The sequence below is a fragment of the Eschscholzia californica genome, unplaced genomic scaffold (genome assembly GCF_041429995.1).
Source record: "Eschscholzia californica isolate CP2 unplaced genomic scaffold, dmEscCali1.0.p SCAF_5, whole genome shotgun sequence".
NCBI classification, from domain to species: domain Eukaryota; kingdom Viridiplantae; phylum Streptophyta; class Magnoliopsida; order Ranunculales; family Papaveraceae; genus Eschscholzia; species Eschscholzia californica.
Window position 1 is genome coordinate 48,806,091 of NW_028238472.1, and position 18,815 is coordinate 48,824,905.

The following is an 18,815-nucleotide window of genomic DNA, read 5'->3' on the forward strand; positions in this document are numbered from 1 at the left end:
GCTCTACTTTATTTAAATGAAGTTGTAGTCATAATCACTCTTAATAGGTGAGCATATAAACTCATTGTCTCATTCATAAAAATAAGTTAAAAACTCAAAATTTCAATAGTTAGGCCTCATTTGGGAACACATATAGCTTATTTCAATAGCTTTTTTATCAGAGCTTAAACAAAAGCGATTTATAATAAGCTATCACGATTGTTTGGTATGACAAAATAAAAGCGCTTTCTCATCCGCAAAAGCTATTATGTAACATTTGGTAAAAAAAAGCTAAATGCGGGTTCGTCAGTATCACATTATATTTAAGAGTAAAAATGTAGCAATTTAATCATATCATTCATGTCATTTACATTGGCAATGTTGTCAGCTATTAAACCTCGAATAACGTTCGTATACATTTGTTGTTGTTGCCGATTGATTGTGCTTCATCACAACCTTTTCGCGCTCGTCTTCATTATCGTAATCTAACTCAACGGCGTCATTCTCATAATATGATTACACTAGAAAAACCTGCCAATGTCTTAAGAATATTAGTGGAATTTATCTTATTCAATTTTCCTATAAGGAAGAGTCATCAATGATGAAGGCAACTCCTATTCACTCTTTTCAGCTTCCATAGTTTCTTCTATATATATACTCATAAAATGTTCAAAAAATATATAAAATTTCTTACAGTAAATAAAATTCAACATTATATTCCACATGTCCTAAAAACTAATAAATCACTGTGTATTTAAATAGTTTAAGAATCATTCTTAAACTATATCAAAATAATTATGTATAGTATCCATCTATTAGGTTCCTAAATTTATACAAATAAAGCAATCAAGTATCAAGATACTTGGTAGAATTTTTAACACAGTAATTTTTACATCTTTTATCTCTACAAAAAGGCTTTCTCTCTCTAAAAAGAAGGTATATATATAGATAAAACAGAGGACAAACAGAGTTGAATCCAACATTCATACCAACATAATATGATTATAGTTATGACTACTTACATCTTGTATCCTTCAAAGATCAATTTCAATCCGCTTTTGATTTAGAAAGTTTTTCTCCAACCCTAACATGTGGAGGAGAAGAAGATGAAAGAGAGATGAGTTTCTATTTTTCTTTTTTTTTTTGGTGAGGAAGATGGGTTTCTGTTGGTTTGCCCTATCTTTGATTAAAAAAAATTTAAAAGAAAGTTCCAAAACTGGTTCGTACGTCCGTCCGTGTGGCTTCCCGAGAAAGCCAAAAGCAGAAGCCATAAATTTATGGCTTCTGCTTCTCAGGAAAAATGGGCTTTTTCGGCTTAAAAAAAGCTACAGCTTTTTGTATCCAAACGCCACTCTATCTCGAAAAGCGCTTTACATAAGCTAAAAGCCAGCTTTTAGCTTATTTTAAGCTGATCCAAACGGGGCCTTACCCTTGGTTATTCCGTACTTCTCTTTGAAATCTAATATAACATAAAATTTCATCAAACTTTTGATAAATAGACTTCTTTATTAGAACACGTGGAATAGCGTTATTTGCAACAAAGAGGTATGGGACCCACATGAAATCTTTAAGCATCCGTCCTTGTGTATCAAATATTGATACAGCATTCAGTATCAAAACAGTATTGAACCTCCCGACAAACTTCCAAGTTCCACCCAACTCATTCAAATTTGAAAGGCTTCCCTCTCTTTCTCTCTCTTCTTTACTTTCTCTCTCTCTCTCTCTGGAAATTTATAAACACTCTCAACAACATATATCTGAAGAGCAGAGAAACCCTCATTCAAAATCCATTTCAAGCATCGACCCAGAATGCCATTCTCTCTACAATTCTCAAATACCTAAAAATATCCCAACCCAGAGATTTAAATTCAAACCCCACCATCTCAACCATGACTGGGTTGAAGAAATCATCAGCTTTAAACCAATCTTCTTACAACTCACTCTATCTAAATCCCTTAAATGAGCTAAAAAACAACCAAACCAACACTGTTAAAGATATTGACCCCATCAAACAAACCCTAATAAATCAATCAGACAACAAGGAAAATGCAGTACCAAACACCAAGAAAAAAGAGAGATCTGTTCCTAGAAACAAAGAGAATGTTGTTCCTCTTGGTGTTATTAACAATGGGTCTTCTTCTTCTGCCAAGGAAAAACAGTTTGAATATCAAAAATCTAACTCTTGTTCTTCATTGGGTTCTAAAAATAAGACCTTGAAACCTACTTCACTTCAACTATGTATGAAATTTAATGAGCCTGATTCAACTTTTGGGTTGAAACTTTGGGATCCATTAGAGAATGAAAGTGAAAATCTTAATAAGGCTAATATGTGGGATTTTTCGGATTCGGAAGCTGCTCCTGCTTCTTCTTGGTATACTCTTCCAACTAGGTAAAAAATTTTGTATACCCATTTCATGAATTTGATTCAAAATGACTAATTTCTTTATATTTGATAATTATGATCTTGTTTTGAACTTTCTTATGGTGGGTTTTTTTTCTAGGTCTTTGTTGTGTAGACCTCTTCCTTTGGATATTGGAAGGTGTACTTGTGTTATAGTGAAGGAAACATCACTAGATGGAATCAATGGAGGTTCTTTCTATTCACTTTACACCAATGTAAAATCTCTCAACTTATTTGGGTTATTTTCATTCTTTGTTTCATATTTGTGTACAAAATAGCTCATTAGACCCACAAGACTTTTGGACTAAATTTTAATGATGTAGTTCTAATCAAATCGGAAACTCTAAATTCGCCGACAGGAGGGTCAAGGACGCCAAGATCGAAAACTAGCCATTGCTCATCATAGACGGCCAAATGGACGATCGGAGTTTACGTTAGCTCAGAATTCCAAGGGCTTATTGTGTAACTCAGATGAAAGCTTCTTGGGAAATATAAGTGCTAATTTCATGGGTTCAAAATATCATATATGGGATAAGGTTCAATTTTCACCACAAACTTAGGACTAAATTTATGAATTAGATTATATTTTCGAGAGGACCACAAATTTATAGTACTTGGTTTTCTAAATGATTTATTTGATTGCAGGGAAACCCACTAGATTCTCTAAAGAACCAATCCAAACTTCTACTAGCTGTCGTAGCGTAAGCCAATTCGAATATCTCATTTTGGTACCTCATAATGTAATAGCTTCCTTGACCACATTGATTGAGTTATTTTTTTGTGTCTTATTTCGCCAGATTTGTGCCTACCATTACTACATGCACAGGAAGCTATAGAAGTTTAAGAGCATGGATACCCAAACACCAATCTTCACAGTCGAAGAATACAACTCAGGTAGACTAAAGACTACTTGCCCCATTTTCATTTATAAATTGACTCAACATCTGATACAGTGGCAAATGTTGGTTAGGTTCCAAACTTGTGCGCAAAGTTCTGTCAGTATGTGTAAAACCACATGTCGTGTTATCGTTTTTTGTTTTCAATTATAGAGCAAGACTCGGAACGTGGCATCCGTTATGGAAAGACCCACATGTTCCCGCCCAATTTCAGTGGGCTATACACATATCTTATTATCTCATTTTATATCCAACTATATTGACATTAAACATCAGTAAGAACCAAGAAATATTAAGATCGTCAATCGCTAATAACATCGTTGTATCTAGATTCAACATACCAAGGGACTTCCAAAAGACTGGGAGGGTAAAATGAGTAATGCTCATCAACTTATCTCAAGAATTCCAAACTACAATAATGTAAGCATGACATTTCTTTCAATATGTGTGCATATATGTATACATAGTTTCATCCCATTTTGTAAATTTATTCATGTTTTGTTTTTGTGATCTTTTCAGTTTTCGAATCAATACGAATTAGATTTCAGAGAGCGAAGTAAAGTTGGACTTAAAATTCAACGATCGGCAAAGAATTTCCAGCTAACAATGGAGGTAAAAATTTACATATCGTTTCTTGTCTCGTTCGGATGGACTAAACTGGAGTATGACATCATTTTGACTTCGAACCCAACCTATAATGGAGGAAAGGAAGTTCAATTTTGTTACTTAACTTCGGGTATTATACAAAACAATCTAACATGTTACTATTTGAATTAGGAAAATGGAAGGCAATCGATTCTGCAGCTTGGAAGAGTAGGGAGGTCGAAATATGTCATGGACTATAGGTGAGACTTTATATTTAATCAATCAATTTGACTCGTTTGAGTCACTTGTTTCGTTCTGGGGCACAATAGTCTTTGCAAGTAATTTCAAATAGTTGTCTCTTATTCAGACATATTTCAAGCCTGGCTCAAATACATAAAAGAAACAGTTTCAGACCGCCATTTAGACGAGTCAGACACACCAACTAGTTAACAAGCAAGCATGAATCTTTCTTGAATTATTTCGTATCCATATTTGGAAAGCAACGCTACCTTAGAAAGAGCTTGACATCGTATTTTTGAAGGAAAATCTTAAGGAACTATTGTTGTTATTTTAATGCAGATATCCATTAACTGCCTATCAAGCTTTCTGTATATGTTTGGCATCCATCGACTCGAAGCTCTGCTGTACTGTTTGATTCTTTCCCGGATCATATGACGAATTTCTACCTGTCACCATTTTGATGACATTTTTTTTGTTTTATGGTGTGCGTGATTACAAAGTGGAGAAAAGAGTGGAGTGTTGTTCAAAAGAAAGATTACCATTTTTGTATTTTTGGGATGATAATTTGAAACATTGTGTTATTTGAGATTTTGATTATTGAAGATGGGTTGATGTTGATTTGAGGGTTTTATTAATGCATGGGATTTGATTGATCAAGATATGAAGTAATTTATCAATCTTAACTTCCGAAATCAATGTTCTACCAACACTTTATTACTTAATATTGTGATATTACTGAAAACAAAGGCAAGAAAACAATAATTTTTGTTAGCTAGTTGGAAGAGTATATATCAATAAGAAGGTGCAATTTAAGAATCAGAAAAAACCCGCGTGTTGGCCTTATTAAGATCCTCTCTTCATTTTCTAATCGTCCAGAGCTCAACACAAAAAGATGAATCTGGCTCATCAAATTTCATACATAGTTCAAGTGAAGAAGAAGCGGAGATAAGGAAGGAGAACCAATGGGCATTCTAATAGTTTTGATGATTATGATCTTGTTTTGAGCTTTCTTATGGAGGATTTCTTTCCGAACTTTGTTTGGTAGTCTTCCTTTCATCCTTTGGATATTGGAAGTAGAGGCTAGTTGGTTGATTGAGGGCAAAGTATTAAACTTAACATAGTGTCTGAATTAGAAGTCCGGGGCAAAGTTTTGCTCGGCCAATGGTAGCGTGGACTGTGAAGTCCTTGTGAAGTTTAGTGTCTAGGTTTATGGTTTAGGATTGTGAGCGCGAAAATCTAATTCTAGGGTGTCAAAGGGGATGATGGGTGATGTTTGATCTCAATTATAACTAGTATCAAAGAAGAGAATACAGTTGGTGAAGTAAATGTAGATTTCCATGAACTTAATTAAATCAAAACCTTACTTATTTCCCATCTTAACTAAAGAGAACATTAATATACCAACACTAAAACAAAATAAAATAAAAATACTAAAACAAAAGCAAGAGAACAATAAGAAAACTATTCGAATGCCCAGGCGTTCTGCTTCCGAACCTCTTTCTCTTCCTCGGGAGTGTAGTCGTTCTTGATATTGAATAATGCTCTTACATCTTCGACCGATTTATCTTTTATCATGTCGGCTACCGTCTGACATGTCAAATCCATTAAATTCTTGATCGCAAGATAATTTGCAGCAAGTATAAGTTCGAACAAAGTAGCATCATCAACCTTCACAAATTCAGCATCCCAATTCTTTACATCTTCATTGACATTCGTATTATTATTATTATCATCTTCAGATGAGTAGTGTTTCTTACAGTATTCTGTTGGGGTCCCTCCTTATAATTAAAGGACTCCTAGTTGGAATAGGATTTCCCTTATTCCTTGTTTGGGGAAAATATAGAAGTTTCTATTTTTTCAAGCCTAAAAAGGAATTCCTATTTCTATTGGTAAACCTCCTTATTTATTATTATAAATAGGGAATGAAAGGGAAGAGATGATACACAACAACTTCCAGAACAAAGAGAAGTCAGAGAAAGAGAGATTTCTGAAGTGGTTCTTTCAAGAGAGATTGAAAGAGCAGAATATTGGTTTGAAGAAAAGAAGATTATTAATCTTGTGAAGCAATTTAGTTTGTGGTTATCTTCTTCAACCTTTAGTAATCTAGGATTTGTTCAAATCCTAAGGAGTAAGAGATTTTATTTCTTTGTTTCTTTGTTCAGTTTATCCACCATAGGTTTGGTGAAGAGTTGTCCAAGAGTGTTTCTACACATCTTGAAGAATTGTGTAACCCATTATTTAATTATAGTGGAAGATTTCTGGACTAGGTCCCGTGGTTTTTTACCTTCTAGTTTGGAGGGGTTTTTTGCCACGTTAAATAATCTTGGTGTCTCTACTTTTACTTTCACATCGTTTATCTTCATATTCCTGAACAAGTTAATTAGGTTATTTTTCCTAACAAGTGGTACCAGAGCTAAGGTTGAATTTATTGTTCAGAAATATGGAAGTGAATACTAATCGTATGATTAGTTTAGATGGAGAAAACTACTTGATGTGGAAAGCAAAAATGGAAGATTTGTTATACTGCAAAGACCTAGCTGCACCCATTGAAAATCACGGTACAAAACCGATGAAGATAGATGAAGAAGACTGGAAGGTATTAGATCGTAAGGTTGTTGGATTTATTCGACAATGGGTAGAACCCAGTGTTTTTCATCATGTATCGACGGAGACTTCCGCTTATAGTCTATGGAGGAAATTAGAAGAATTGTATGATCAGAAGACAGCTGCCAAAAAGGCTTACTTGTTCAGAAAGCTAGGAAAATTACAATATAAAGAAGGAACCTCAATTGCTCAACACTTGAATGAGATGAAAAGTCTAGTAAACCAGCATTCTGCAATGAAGTTAGTTTTGGATGATGAGTTGCAGGCCTTACTTCTTCTAAATTCTTTACCAGATAGTTGGGAGACATTGGTGGTGTCTCTTAGCAATTCTGCTCCTGATGGCATAATGCGTATGAATCACGTAACAGGTAGTTTGTTGAATGAAGAAACAAGAAGGAAATCATCGTCAGACGAGTCTCATTCAGAGGCACTTGTTACAGAAAGACGGGGGAGAGGTAAAAGTAGAAAACCTCATAACCGTGATAAGTCAAGGGGGAGATCAAAACCAAAGAAAGAAGTTAGATGTTTTGGTTGTGGAAAAATGGGTCATTACAAGAGTGATTGCAAGAAAACAAAGAAGGAAAATAAAAAGGATGATGAAAAACAAGATAATGTTGCGGCAGTTGCCTCAAGTGATGACATTATCTTACTCTCAGGTTGTGGAGACACTTGCTTAAGTATGGCTGAGTCAGAACCAGAAACAACATGGTTGGTTGACTCAGGTGCTTCGTATCATGCTATTCCATGTAAGGATTTCTTTAACTCTTACAGAACTGGTGACCTTGGCAAAGTCAGGATGGGAAACTTAGGTTTCTCAAAAATCGTAGGAATTGGAGAAGTGAAAATTGAGACGAGCACAGGGAGTACATTGATTCTTAAGAACGTGAGACATATACCAGATCTTCGATATAACCTAATCTCTACCGGAGTATTAGATGATGAAGGGTACCACAGTCACTTTGGTGATGGAAAGTGGAAGCTCACAAAAGGGTCAATGGTGATAGCAAAAGGGAAGAAGTGTTGTACTTTATACAGGACTCAAGTAAAACTGTGTAAAGGAGAATTGAATGCAGTTGAAAAAGATTCTTCCACTGATCTTTGGCATAGAAGACTCGGGCACATGAGCGAGAAAGGACTTCAAATCCTTGCTAAACGACAAGACTTATCGAACATAAAAGGTATAAATTTAAACACTTGTTCTCATTGTTTAGTAGGAAAGCAACATAGAGTTTCCTTTCAAAGGAATGCGTCTGAAAGAAAATCCAGTGTTTTGGAGCTCGTTTATTCTGACGTTTGTGGACCTTTAAAGGTCAAAACACTTGGTGGTGCTTTGTATTTTGTTACTTTTATAGATGATGCTTCCAGGAAAGTTTGGGCATATGCCATAAAGACCAAAGATCAGGTACTTGCAGTTTTCAAGAATTTCCACAACATGGTAGAACGGGAGACAGGAAAATCATTGAAGTGCATTCGCACTGACAATGGAGGAGAATACATCGGGTCGTTTGAAGAGTATTGCAAAACCCATGGTATTCGACATGAACAAACAGTTCCCAAAACTCCACAACAAAATGGTGTAGCAGAACGCATGAACCGCACTATTGTGGAGAGGATCAGATGTATGCTCTCAGAAGCAAAGCTGCCTAAAAGCTTCTGGGGTGAAGCAATGCGTACTGCATGTTATCTGATTAATTTATCACCTTCAGCACCATTAGATGGAGATGTAGCTGAGAGAGTGTGGGCTGGGAAAGAAGTCAGTTATGAACACTTAAGGGTGTTTGGTTGCAGGGCTTTTGTGCATATACCTAAAGATCAAAGAGCAAAGCTTGATGATAAAGCCAAGCAATGCATCTTTTTAGGGTATGCAGATGAGAAGTTCGGATACAGGTTATGGGATCCAGTCGATAAGAAGATTATTAGAAGTAGAGATGTGGTCTTTCTTGAAAATCAAACTATTGAGGACTTTGGGAAAGTTGAGAAGCATGAGAATCATAGTAATGATCTCATTGATCTAGATCCACATATCTCTTCTAAGGTTATGCATGATAATGCAGGTGAAGAACAAAATCATGAAGATGAAGCTCATGAAGATGTTCCTATGGGTGATGATGTTGAGCAGGAAATGGAAGTTCAACATGAACCACCAGCTGAATTGAGAAGATCGACTAGAGATAGAGCACCATCTACCAAGTATCCTCCACACGAGTATGTGATGGTTACAGATAGTGGAGAACCACAGTGTTATGAAGAAGCCCTAGATGATGAACACAAGAAGGAGTGGTTGAAAGCTATGCAAGATGAGATTGAATCATTGCATAAGAACAACACTTTTAAGTTGGTTGAAAAACCTAAGAATAATAAAATTCTTAAAAATAAGTGGGTTTTCAAAATCAAAACCGAAGAAAGAAATTCACAACCACGGTATAAGGCACGCCTAGTGGTGAAAGGATTTGGGCAGAAGAAGGGTATTGATTTTGATGAGATTTTCTCTCCGGTGGTGAAGATGTCCTCGATACGGTTAGTATTGGGATTGGCTGCAAGTATGAACCTAGAAATTGAACAACTAGATGTCAAGACCGCTTTCCTTCATGGTGACTTGGAGGAAGATGTGTATATGGAACAACCAACAGGGTTTGAAGTTAAAGGTAAGGAACACTTGGTTTGTAAGTTAGAGAAGAGTTTATATGGGCTGAAACAAGCACCAAGACAGTGGTACAAAAAGTTTGAATCATTCATGAAGGATCAAGGGTATCACAGGACGGCTTCAGATCATTGTGTTTTCGTTCATAAATTTCCTGATGGAGATTTGATTATACTTCTACTCTATGTTGATGATATGTTGATTGTTGGTCAGGATGCTAATAAAATTAGCAGGTTAAAGAAGGAACTAAACAAGTATTTCGATATGAAAGACTTGGGTCCAGCAAAACAAATTCTTGGCATGCATATCTCTCGTGATAGGAAAGCTGGAAAACTTTGGCTATCACAAGAAAGATACATTGAGAAGGTTCTAGAAAGGTTCAATATGGACAAGACAAAACCAGTGAGTTGTTCATTAGCCAGTCACTTCAAGTTGACTCGTGATCAGTGTCCATCAACTAGAAGTGAGAAAGAAGAAATGGAGAAAATTCCTTATGCTTCAGCTGTATGAAGCTTGATGTATGCAATGGTGTGTACAAGACCGGACATTGCATTTGCAGTTGGAGTAGTAAGCAGATTTCTTGCTAATCCAGGCAAAGAGCATTGGTTAGCAGTGAAGTGGATTCTGAAGTATCTTAGAGGTACGTCTAAAGCTCGTATATGTTTTGGTAATGATAAGCCAGTATTAGTTGGTTACACAGATGCAGACATGGCAGGAGATGTAGACTCTAAAAGGTCTACATCAGGCTACTTATTTACATTTTCAGGGGGAGCAGTGTCATGGCAATCTAAATTACAAAAGTGTGTAGCTTTATCTACTACAGAGGCAGAATATATTGCCATTACAGAATGTTGCAAGGAGATGTTATGGATGAAGAGACTGTTAGAAGAACTTGGTATGAAACAAGATAATTATGTTATTCATTGCGACAGTCAGAGTGCCATCCACCTCAGTAAGAATTCTAGTTTCCATTCCAAGTCCAAGCATATAAATGTGAGATACCAGTGGATCCAAGATGTTCTTGAAGAAAAGGTGTTGAAGATCGAGAAAATCCATACTGAAGACAATGGTTCAGATATGATGACAAAACCATTACCCAAAGGCAAACATGAGCTATGTAGCAGTGTTGCAGGTTTGGGGATGGTAGGTCCCTCTTCATAAGTCGGGAGGGGGAGTTTGTTGGGGTCCCTCCTTATAATTAAAGGACTCCTAGTTGGAATAGGATTTCCCTTATTCCTTGTTTGGGGAAAATATAGAAGTTTCTATTTTTTCAAGCCTAAAAAGGAATTCCTATTTCTATTGGTAAACCTCCTTATTTATTATTATAAATAGGGAATGAAAGGGAAGAGATGATACACAACAACTTCCAGAACAAAGAGAAGTCAGAGAAAGAGAGATTTCTGAAGTGGTTCTTTCAAGAGAGATTGAAAGAGCAGAATATTGGTTTGAAGAAAAGAAGATTATTAATCTTGTGAAGCAATTTAGTTTGTGGTTATCTTCTTCAACCTTTAGTAATCTAGGATTTGTTCAAATCCTAAGGAGTAAGAGATTTTATTTCTTTGTTTCTTTGTTCAGTTTATCCACCATAGGTTTGGTGAAGAGTTGTCCAAGAGTGTTTCTACACATCTTGAAGAATTGTGTAACCCATTATTTAATTATAGTGGAAGATTTCTGGACTAGGTCCCGTGGTTTTTTACCTTCTAGTTTGGAGGGGTTTTTTGCCACGTTAAATAATCTTGGTGTCTCTACTTTTACTTTCACATCGTTTATCTTCATATTCCTGAACAAGTTAATTAAGTTATTTTTCCTAACATATTCGATCACCTTTGCTAAGATCTTGCTATTGACATTAGGCAGAGGGATGAAACCATCAGTACAATCATCGTCGATCATATGTTTAAGAGTTTCAGATTGTTGAGCAATAATGGCCTCTTCAATCTCAAAAATTTCTTCATCAGAACTTCTCAAGCTTATTAACTTCTTCGACATTATAACAGAGAGATTGTAGAACAGAGAACAAGACTGGTTTGTATAGCTGAAGAGAGAAGGGGGAAACCCTATTTATAAGTTTTGTTGGTGATGGCGGTTAGTAATGGTAGTTTCTAAATTAAGGGTCTTTCCAAATCCTAGTACAAGACTGATTTCCCAAACCAAAATAGAAACCTAACCACCAACCTAAATCCTTTTGCCCCTTATTCTCGTTTCCTCCTGATTATCGTATGGCCCCACCGACCCAGTAATATGGGAAAATTTAAATGCACTCACAGTTTCTGTTATATGCACTCACATCAACTGTATTTTTTGTTCAAATTGGAGGCGATGTGAGTGCATATAACAAAAATGGCGAGCAGCAAAAACGGCCAAATGGACGATCGGAGTTTACGTTGGCTCAGAGATGAAAGCTTCTTGGGAAATATAAGTGCTAATTTCATGGGTTCAGAATATCATATATGGGATAAGGTTCAATTTTCACTACAAACTTAGTACTAAATGAGTTAATTAGATTATATTTTCGAGAGACTACCACCAATTTATAATACTTAGTTTTCTGAATGATATATTTGATTGCAGGGAAACCCACTAGATTCTCTAAAGAACCAATCCAAACTTCTACTAGCTGTTGTAGCGTAAGCAATCGAATTTTCCATTTTGTTTCCTTTATAGTGTTATCTTCATAGTAGCTTCACCACATTGATTTGAGTTTTTTTCGGTGTAGACAGATTTGTGCCTACCATTACTACATGTACAGGAAGCTATAGAAGCTTGAGGGCATGGATACCCAAACATCAATCTTCGCAGTCGAAGAATACAACTCAGGTAGACTAAAGACTACTCGCCCCATTTTCATTTATAAATTTACTCAACATCTGATACAGTGGCAAATGTTGGTTAGGTTCGGAACTTGGTCGCAAAGTTCTGTCAGTATGTGTAAAACCACATGCCTATTATCGTTTTTTTCAATTATAGGGTAAGATTCGGAACGTAAAAATGTTGGTTAGGCGAAGAATTTCCAGTTAACAATGGAGGTAAAAATTTACTTATCGTTTCTTGTCTCGTTTGGATGGACTAAACTGGAATATGACATCAATTCAACCCACCTATAATGGAGGAAAGGAAGTTCGATTTTGTTACTGAACTTCGGGTATTATACAAAAGAATCTAACATGTTACTATTTGAATTAGGAAAATGGAAGGCAATTGATTCTGCAGCTTGGAAGAGTAGGGTGGTCGAAATATGTCATGGACTATAGGTGAGGATTTATATTTAATCAATCAATTTGACTTGTTTGAGTCTAACTTGTTTCGTTTTCAGACATATATCAAGTCTGATTCAAATAGATAAAAAAATCAGTTTCAGACTGCCGCTTAGACAAGTCAGATACACCAATTATTTCGTATCCAAACTTGAAAAATAACACTATCTTAGAAAGAATTTGACATCATATTTTTGAAGGAAAACTTTAAGGAACTATTGTTGTTATTTTTAATGCAGATATCCGTTAACTGCCTATCAAGCTTTCTGTATATGTTTGGTGTAAGAGAGAAGAAGATAGAGAAGATACGAAAGAAGAAGAGAAGAAGCTTAACTGAATTAGTTTACACTCTGTTTACTCTCTATCACATGTGCCAATAGTATGTGTGTGTATAATTAGTTAGTTAGGTTGGTTAACTGTTAGTTAATGTTAGTTAAGATGTAATTAGTCTTAACAAACTTATAACCGACTCTCTCTCTCTCTAGATTGATGAACTATATAATTCAATCTTTGTAATTGTTTTGTGGTTAATGAAAGTGAATGATAATCTTACTTTCTTTCATGGTACCAGAGCCCTAAGAGTTGAAGATCAAAATTGATTCAAGAAACCCTAAAATTGGGACGAGACCAAAATCGATCAAAAGGAGCTGAAACTTCCGCCATCAAAGAATCGGAGTATTCAGTCTTTCTAATTCGCAACTAAGAGATCATCTTCTGCATCATAGAATCAGAGATTGATCTCATTTCATGGAACAACCAGAAATCATCAACAATCCTCCAATTATGAACCCTAATCCAGGTCAAATTTCTTACAATGCTAACATAACCAGTCTGATTTCAACAAAATTGGATGGTTCTAACTTTTTAATTTGGAAAGATCAAATCGAAAATGCATTAATTGGTAATGATCTTATGTGCTATATCGATGGAACTTATGAAGAACCACCACAATTGACTGTGGTTGAAGGAAGAGACATAGTGAATCCTACCTATCTTCAATGGAGAAAGAATGACAGTTTTGTAAAATCATTCATCAAAGCTACAATAAATCAATCTATAGCATCAGATATTCTGGGTTTGAAAACAGCAAGAGACATCTGGAGATATTTAGAACAAATTTATCTTCAAGAATTCGAAGCCAAGAAGTCATCATTGAGGCATAAACTACAAACCATCAAGAAAGGTACATCTTCCATCTCTGAATACTTAAGTATGATTAAAACCCTAGCTGATTCTCTTGTAGCAGTAAATGATAGGGTTAGTGATGTTGAATTAACAAGAATAGCTTTACAAGGATTAGGTAAAGAATATTCACAGTTTGTTATCACAATTCAAAATAGAGAAGGAACATTGAGTTTTGGAGAACTCAGAAGTAGATTAACTCATCATGAAGTCTGGTTAAAAGAACAAGACATGAATGATGAAAATGAGTCCTATTTTGTGGAAAAATACCAACCAAGAAACCCAACAAAACCCTCTTACAGATACCCAAATCAAACCCAAAATTCAGATGGGTTTCAACAGAGAAATCAATTCAGACAAAGTCAAAAACAAATATCATCTTCATCTCAACCAAGAAATGTGTTCTTTGATTATACTACTATACCTTGTGGTATTTGCTACAAATGGGGTCACACAGCAAGGCAATGTAGGATGAGGTTTAAGGATTTCTCTGAGCCATCATCCTCAAACAAGTTACCTCAAAGAAATTTTGCAAATCTTCATTTGCAAGAATTAGAAGAGGAGGATGAGGATGAAGATGGGTTTTTGACACAACAAGATGAAGAAGAAGAAGATCAAGCTCATCTTGTCTACTGTGATGACAATCAAGAGGTAGCCTATGCAGCAAACACATCTTGTCAAAATACGAATGATAGCAAATGGATTGCTGACACAGGAGCTAGTAGTCATATGACTTATAGCAAAGGGAACCTCAATGTCAGTGAGCCTTACAAGGGTACAAATGGGGTCATGATAGGAAATGGGAAGTCATTATCTATATCCAACACAGGAGAGGCAAATGTGAGTTCTGGTTCAGCCTCTTTTCAGCTCAAAAAGGTACTTCATGTACCAACTATCCAAAGGAATTTGCTTTCCATTTCAAAATTCACAAAAGAGAATTTCTGCAGTGTTGAGTTCTTACCATGGGGGTTTCTAGTTAGAGACTTGTGGTCTAAAGAGGTCCTTGCTGATGGACCTATGATAAACAACATTTATAGTATTGATCTCACACTAAACCCTTATGAAAAACCTAAAGATACCATTGAGGAAGCCTATTCTGTGACAGCATCTGCTCAAACCTGGCACAATAGACTAGGACATCCTTCAAAGGATATCATCTTGAGCTGGGAAAAAGAGAAAAGAATAAAACTAAGCTCAAGAGACTTCATGTCCTTATGTAACTCTTGCCAACTGAGTAAGAGTCATAAGCTACCATTTTATACCTCAGATAGTACCTCCTCTGGTCCACTACAGCTTATCTACTGTGATATTTGGGGGCCATCACCTGTAACAACAAAGTCTGGGATAAGGTATTATATCCTATTCATGAATGACTTTAGCAAGTTCTTTTGGATATATCCTCTTAAGCTCAGGTCTGAAAGTTTGGGTTGCTTTCAAACCTTTCAAAGACACTATGAAAGGCTATTCTCCACATCCATCAAGATATTTCAAAGTGATGGTGCTCCTGAACTATCAAAAGGAGACTTCAAAGCTCACTTAACCAAGTGTGGTATACTCCTTAGAAGTTCCTGTCCCTATACACCTGAGCAGAATGGAGCTGCTGAGAGGAAGAATAGGCAGATTACATCAGTTGGGAATTCCTTGCTATTCCAAGCTTCAATGCCCAAAAGTTTCTGGTTTCATGCTTATGACACAGCAAGCTATATCATAAACAGAACCCCAACTAAGGTACTTTCCTATTCTACACCTTATGAAGTTTTGTTCAATAAAAGTCCTGACTATTCAATGCTTAAGGTATTTGGCTCCTTGTGTTATCCATATTTGGGAAATGTGAAACATGATAAACTGTCCCCTAGGTCTGTTAAATGTGTGTTTATAGGCTATAGTACAACTCATAAGGGATACAAATGCTTGGATATGTCATCTCATAAGGAATATGTGTCTAGACATGTTATATTTGATGAGTCTTCCTTCCCTTTTGCTGACATTACTGTACATACTCCTTCACAAACCCAAGATCACACTACTACTTATCAAATTTTTCAACTGCCTCTGCTTACCAAAAGTTCAAATACCTCTATACCCTCTTATCACAGTAGCTATCCTCAAAATGACCAGGAGATATCCTCTGCTATATCTTCTTCCCCTAATCCATCTTATGAACCACAAGAACCTTCCCATGATTCATTAGAACCTTCCAATGCTTTATTGGAACCTTCTCTTTCAGAGGTTGCTCCTCCTATTCTCACTAATCAGCATTCTATGCCAACTAGACTTAAAAGTGGGATAGTTAAGCCTAAGGGAATTCCTGATCATGTCTCACATTTTACTACTCCTCATGCATTTCATGCTTCCTACATTGCTGCCATCTCTTCAATTCCTGAACCCAAGACCTATAAGGTTGCTTCTCAGGATAAGAATTGGGTTCAGGCTATGAAATCTGAATATGAGGCTCTAGTTCAAAACAAGACATGGTCCTTGACACCTAGGTTACCTTCTATGAATGTCTTAGGATGTAAATGGGTTTTTAAGGTCAAGTACAATTCAGATGGGTCTCTTGAAAGATATAAAGCAAGGTTGGTTGCTCAGGGGTATACCCAACAAGAAGGTATAGACTATCAAGAAACTTTTAGCCCTGTTGTGAAAATTCAAACTGTGAGAGTTACCCTTACCTTAGCTATGACTCATAAGTGGTATATACAACAACTTGATGTGTCGAATGCTTTCCTCCATGGTGATTTGAGTGAAGTGGTTTATATGAGACAACCAGCTGGTTTTGAGGATCCTCAATTTCCTTCTCATGTCTGTCAGCTCCACAAGTCCCTCTATGGCCTTAAGCAAGCTCCAAGAGCTTGGTTTACAAGAATAGCATCTTATCTGCATCAATGGGGTTTCAAGAGAAGCTCATCAGACACTTCCATGTTTGTGTTTTATCTAAATGGCCAGATTCTTATATTTCTCCTCTATGTTGATGATATTATTCTCACTGGCTCAAGTGAGTTCTTAATGAAAAAGTTAGTGACTGATTTGGGACATGAATTTGCTATGAAACAATTGGGTGCACTCCATTACTTTTTGGGCATAGAAGTTCATTCTCATGGTTCCTATCTTGAATTGACTCAGACAAAATATATCTCTGAGCTTCTTCATAAGTCTGAGTTGCAGGATAGTAAACCAAGTTTAATACCAGTGTCTCATGGAAAGAGAGTTTCTAAGTTTGATGGGGAACCAATTGAAAATCCACTTTTCTATAGGAGTATAGTTGGAGGGCTTCAGTATGCAACCATGACAAGGCCAGATATTGCCTTTGCTGTGAACTATCTTGCTCAATTTATGCAGGAGCCTAGCACCACTCATCTCATACTGCTAAAGAAGGTCTTAAGATATTTAAAAGGAACAATTGGTGCTGGTATAAGCATTGTCCCTGGTGATATCTCTTCCTTGTCTGGATATTCTGATTCAGATTGGGGCAGTTGCCCAGATTCTAGGAGATCCACAAGTGGTTACTGTGTTTTTCTGGGTTCTACTCTCATTTGCTGGTCTTCTAAGAAGCAAATGGTGGTTTCAAGGTCTTCTACAGAAGCAGAGTATAGAGCTCTTTCCTTGGCTATATCTGAAATGTTATGGATTTCTTATTTGCTAAAGGAACTTCATGTTGAAGTACAGATGCCAATGACTATCTTCTGTGATAATATGGGTGCAAAATACCTAGCCTCTAATCCTGTTCTTCATGCTAGAACCAAACATGTGGATATAGATTTTCACTTTATTCGAGATTTAGTGTTACAAGAGAAACTTGAGGTTAAGTTTGTGGCATCTGAGGACAATTTAGCTGATATTCTTACCAAGGGAGTTCTGTTCTCCACTCTCCAGTCAATTCGAGACAAACTCATGTTTGTTCCTCTTTCGAAACATGAGTTTGAGGGGGGGTGTAAGAGAGAAGAAGATAGAGAAGATACGAAAGAAGAAGAGAAGAAGCTTAACTGAATTAGTTTACACTCTGTTTACTCTCTATCACATGTGCCAATAGTATGTGTGTGTATAATTAGTTAGTTAGGTTGGTTAACTGTTAGTTAATGTTAGTTAAGATGTAATTAGTCTTAACAAACTTATAACTGACTCTCTCTCTCTCTAGATTGATGAACTATATAATTCAATCTTTGTAATTGTTTTGTGGTTAATGAAAGTGAATGATAATCTTACTTTCTTTCATCCATCGACTCGAAGCTTTGTTGTACTGTTTGATTCCTCCTGGATCACACGATGAGCTTCTACCTGTCACCATTTTGATGACATTTTTTTGTTTTATGATGTGTGTGATTACAAAGTGGAGAAAAGAGTGGAGTGTTGTTCAAAAGAAGGATTACCAATTTTTGTATTTTTGAGATGATAGTCTGAAACATTGTGTTATTTGAGATTTTGATTATTGAAGATGGGTTGATGTGGAGTTGAGGGTTTGATTAATGCATGGAATTTGATTGATCAAGATATGAAGTAATTTATCATATCTAGAATTCCTACCTAAACAAAAACAAATATTACTGAAAACAAAAGCACGAAAACAATAAGAAACTATTCGAATGCCCATTGGTTCTCCTTCCGTATCTTCGCTTCTTCTTCACTTGAACTATGTACGAAATTTGATGAGCCATTTCATGAATTTAACTTAATATGACTAAATTCATGAATTTGACTAAATTCATGAATTTGACTAAATATGCCTATTTCACAAAAACTGCACTTCCTTATTGATATACTCTTCCAACTAGCTAAAAAAATTATGCCCATTTCATGAATTTGACTTAATATGACTAAATTCTTCAAGTTTGATGATTATGATCTTGTTTAGAGCACATCTCATGTAAAATTAATAACTTACGACAGTATAAATTGATTCAAATAAAAAACATTGTAGTCTTGCTCAATGAGTTAAGTGTCAAACTCGAAAACGGAAGCCAGTTAGTTGATTGAGGACTAGTGACTAGAACTTGACGTTAATGAAAACTTTAAAGTGCAGCTATACTTCGTTCCGA

The 18,815-nt window shown here is 36.0% G+C and overlaps 2 protein-coding genes across 4 annotated transcripts; one reads left to right on the forward strand and one right to left on the reverse strand.

Annotated features, from left to right (window-relative positions):
• The first annotated feature begins 1,633 nt into the window (after nt 1-1,633).
• Nucleotides 1,634-4,758, forward strand: TLP8 (tubby like protein 8). Its single transcript, XM_086639425.1, has 9 exons — nt 1,634-2,368; nt 2,481-2,595; nt 2,740-2,916; nt 3,026-3,081; nt 3,178-3,274; nt 3,607-3,696; nt 3,796-3,888; nt 4,054-4,121; nt 4,441-4,758. Exons 1-9 carry the CDS (start codon nt 1,869-1,871, stop codon nt 4,514-4,516), a joined length of 1,272 nt encoding a protein of 423 aa, XP_086495551.1. The 5' UTR covers nt 1,634-1,868; the 3' UTR covers nt 4,517-4,758.
• An 804-nt stretch (nt 4,759-5,562) lies between these two features.
• Nucleotides 5,563-11,335, reverse strand: LOC147540044 (SKP1-like protein 1A). 3 transcript variants are annotated; one of them, XM_086644097.1, is made up of 2 exons: nt 11,166-11,335; nt 5,563-5,866 (listed from the first exon to the last, which is right to left on the reverse strand). In XM_086644097.1, the coding sequence occupies exons 1-2, from the start codon at nt 11,333-11,335 to the stop codon at nt 5,563-5,565; spliced, it is 474 nt and encodes a 157-aa protein (XP_086500223.1). The 3 variants fall into 3 exon arrangements, with proteins under 3 accessions (XP_086500223.1, XP_086500221.1, XP_086500224.1); XM_086644095.1 differs by having other exon boundaries at nt 5,563-5,844; nt 11,141-11,335; XM_086644098.1 differs by having other exon boundaries at nt 5,563-5,793; nt 11,102-11,335.
• Between the last annotated feature and the right edge of the window lie 7,480 nt (nt 11,336-18,815).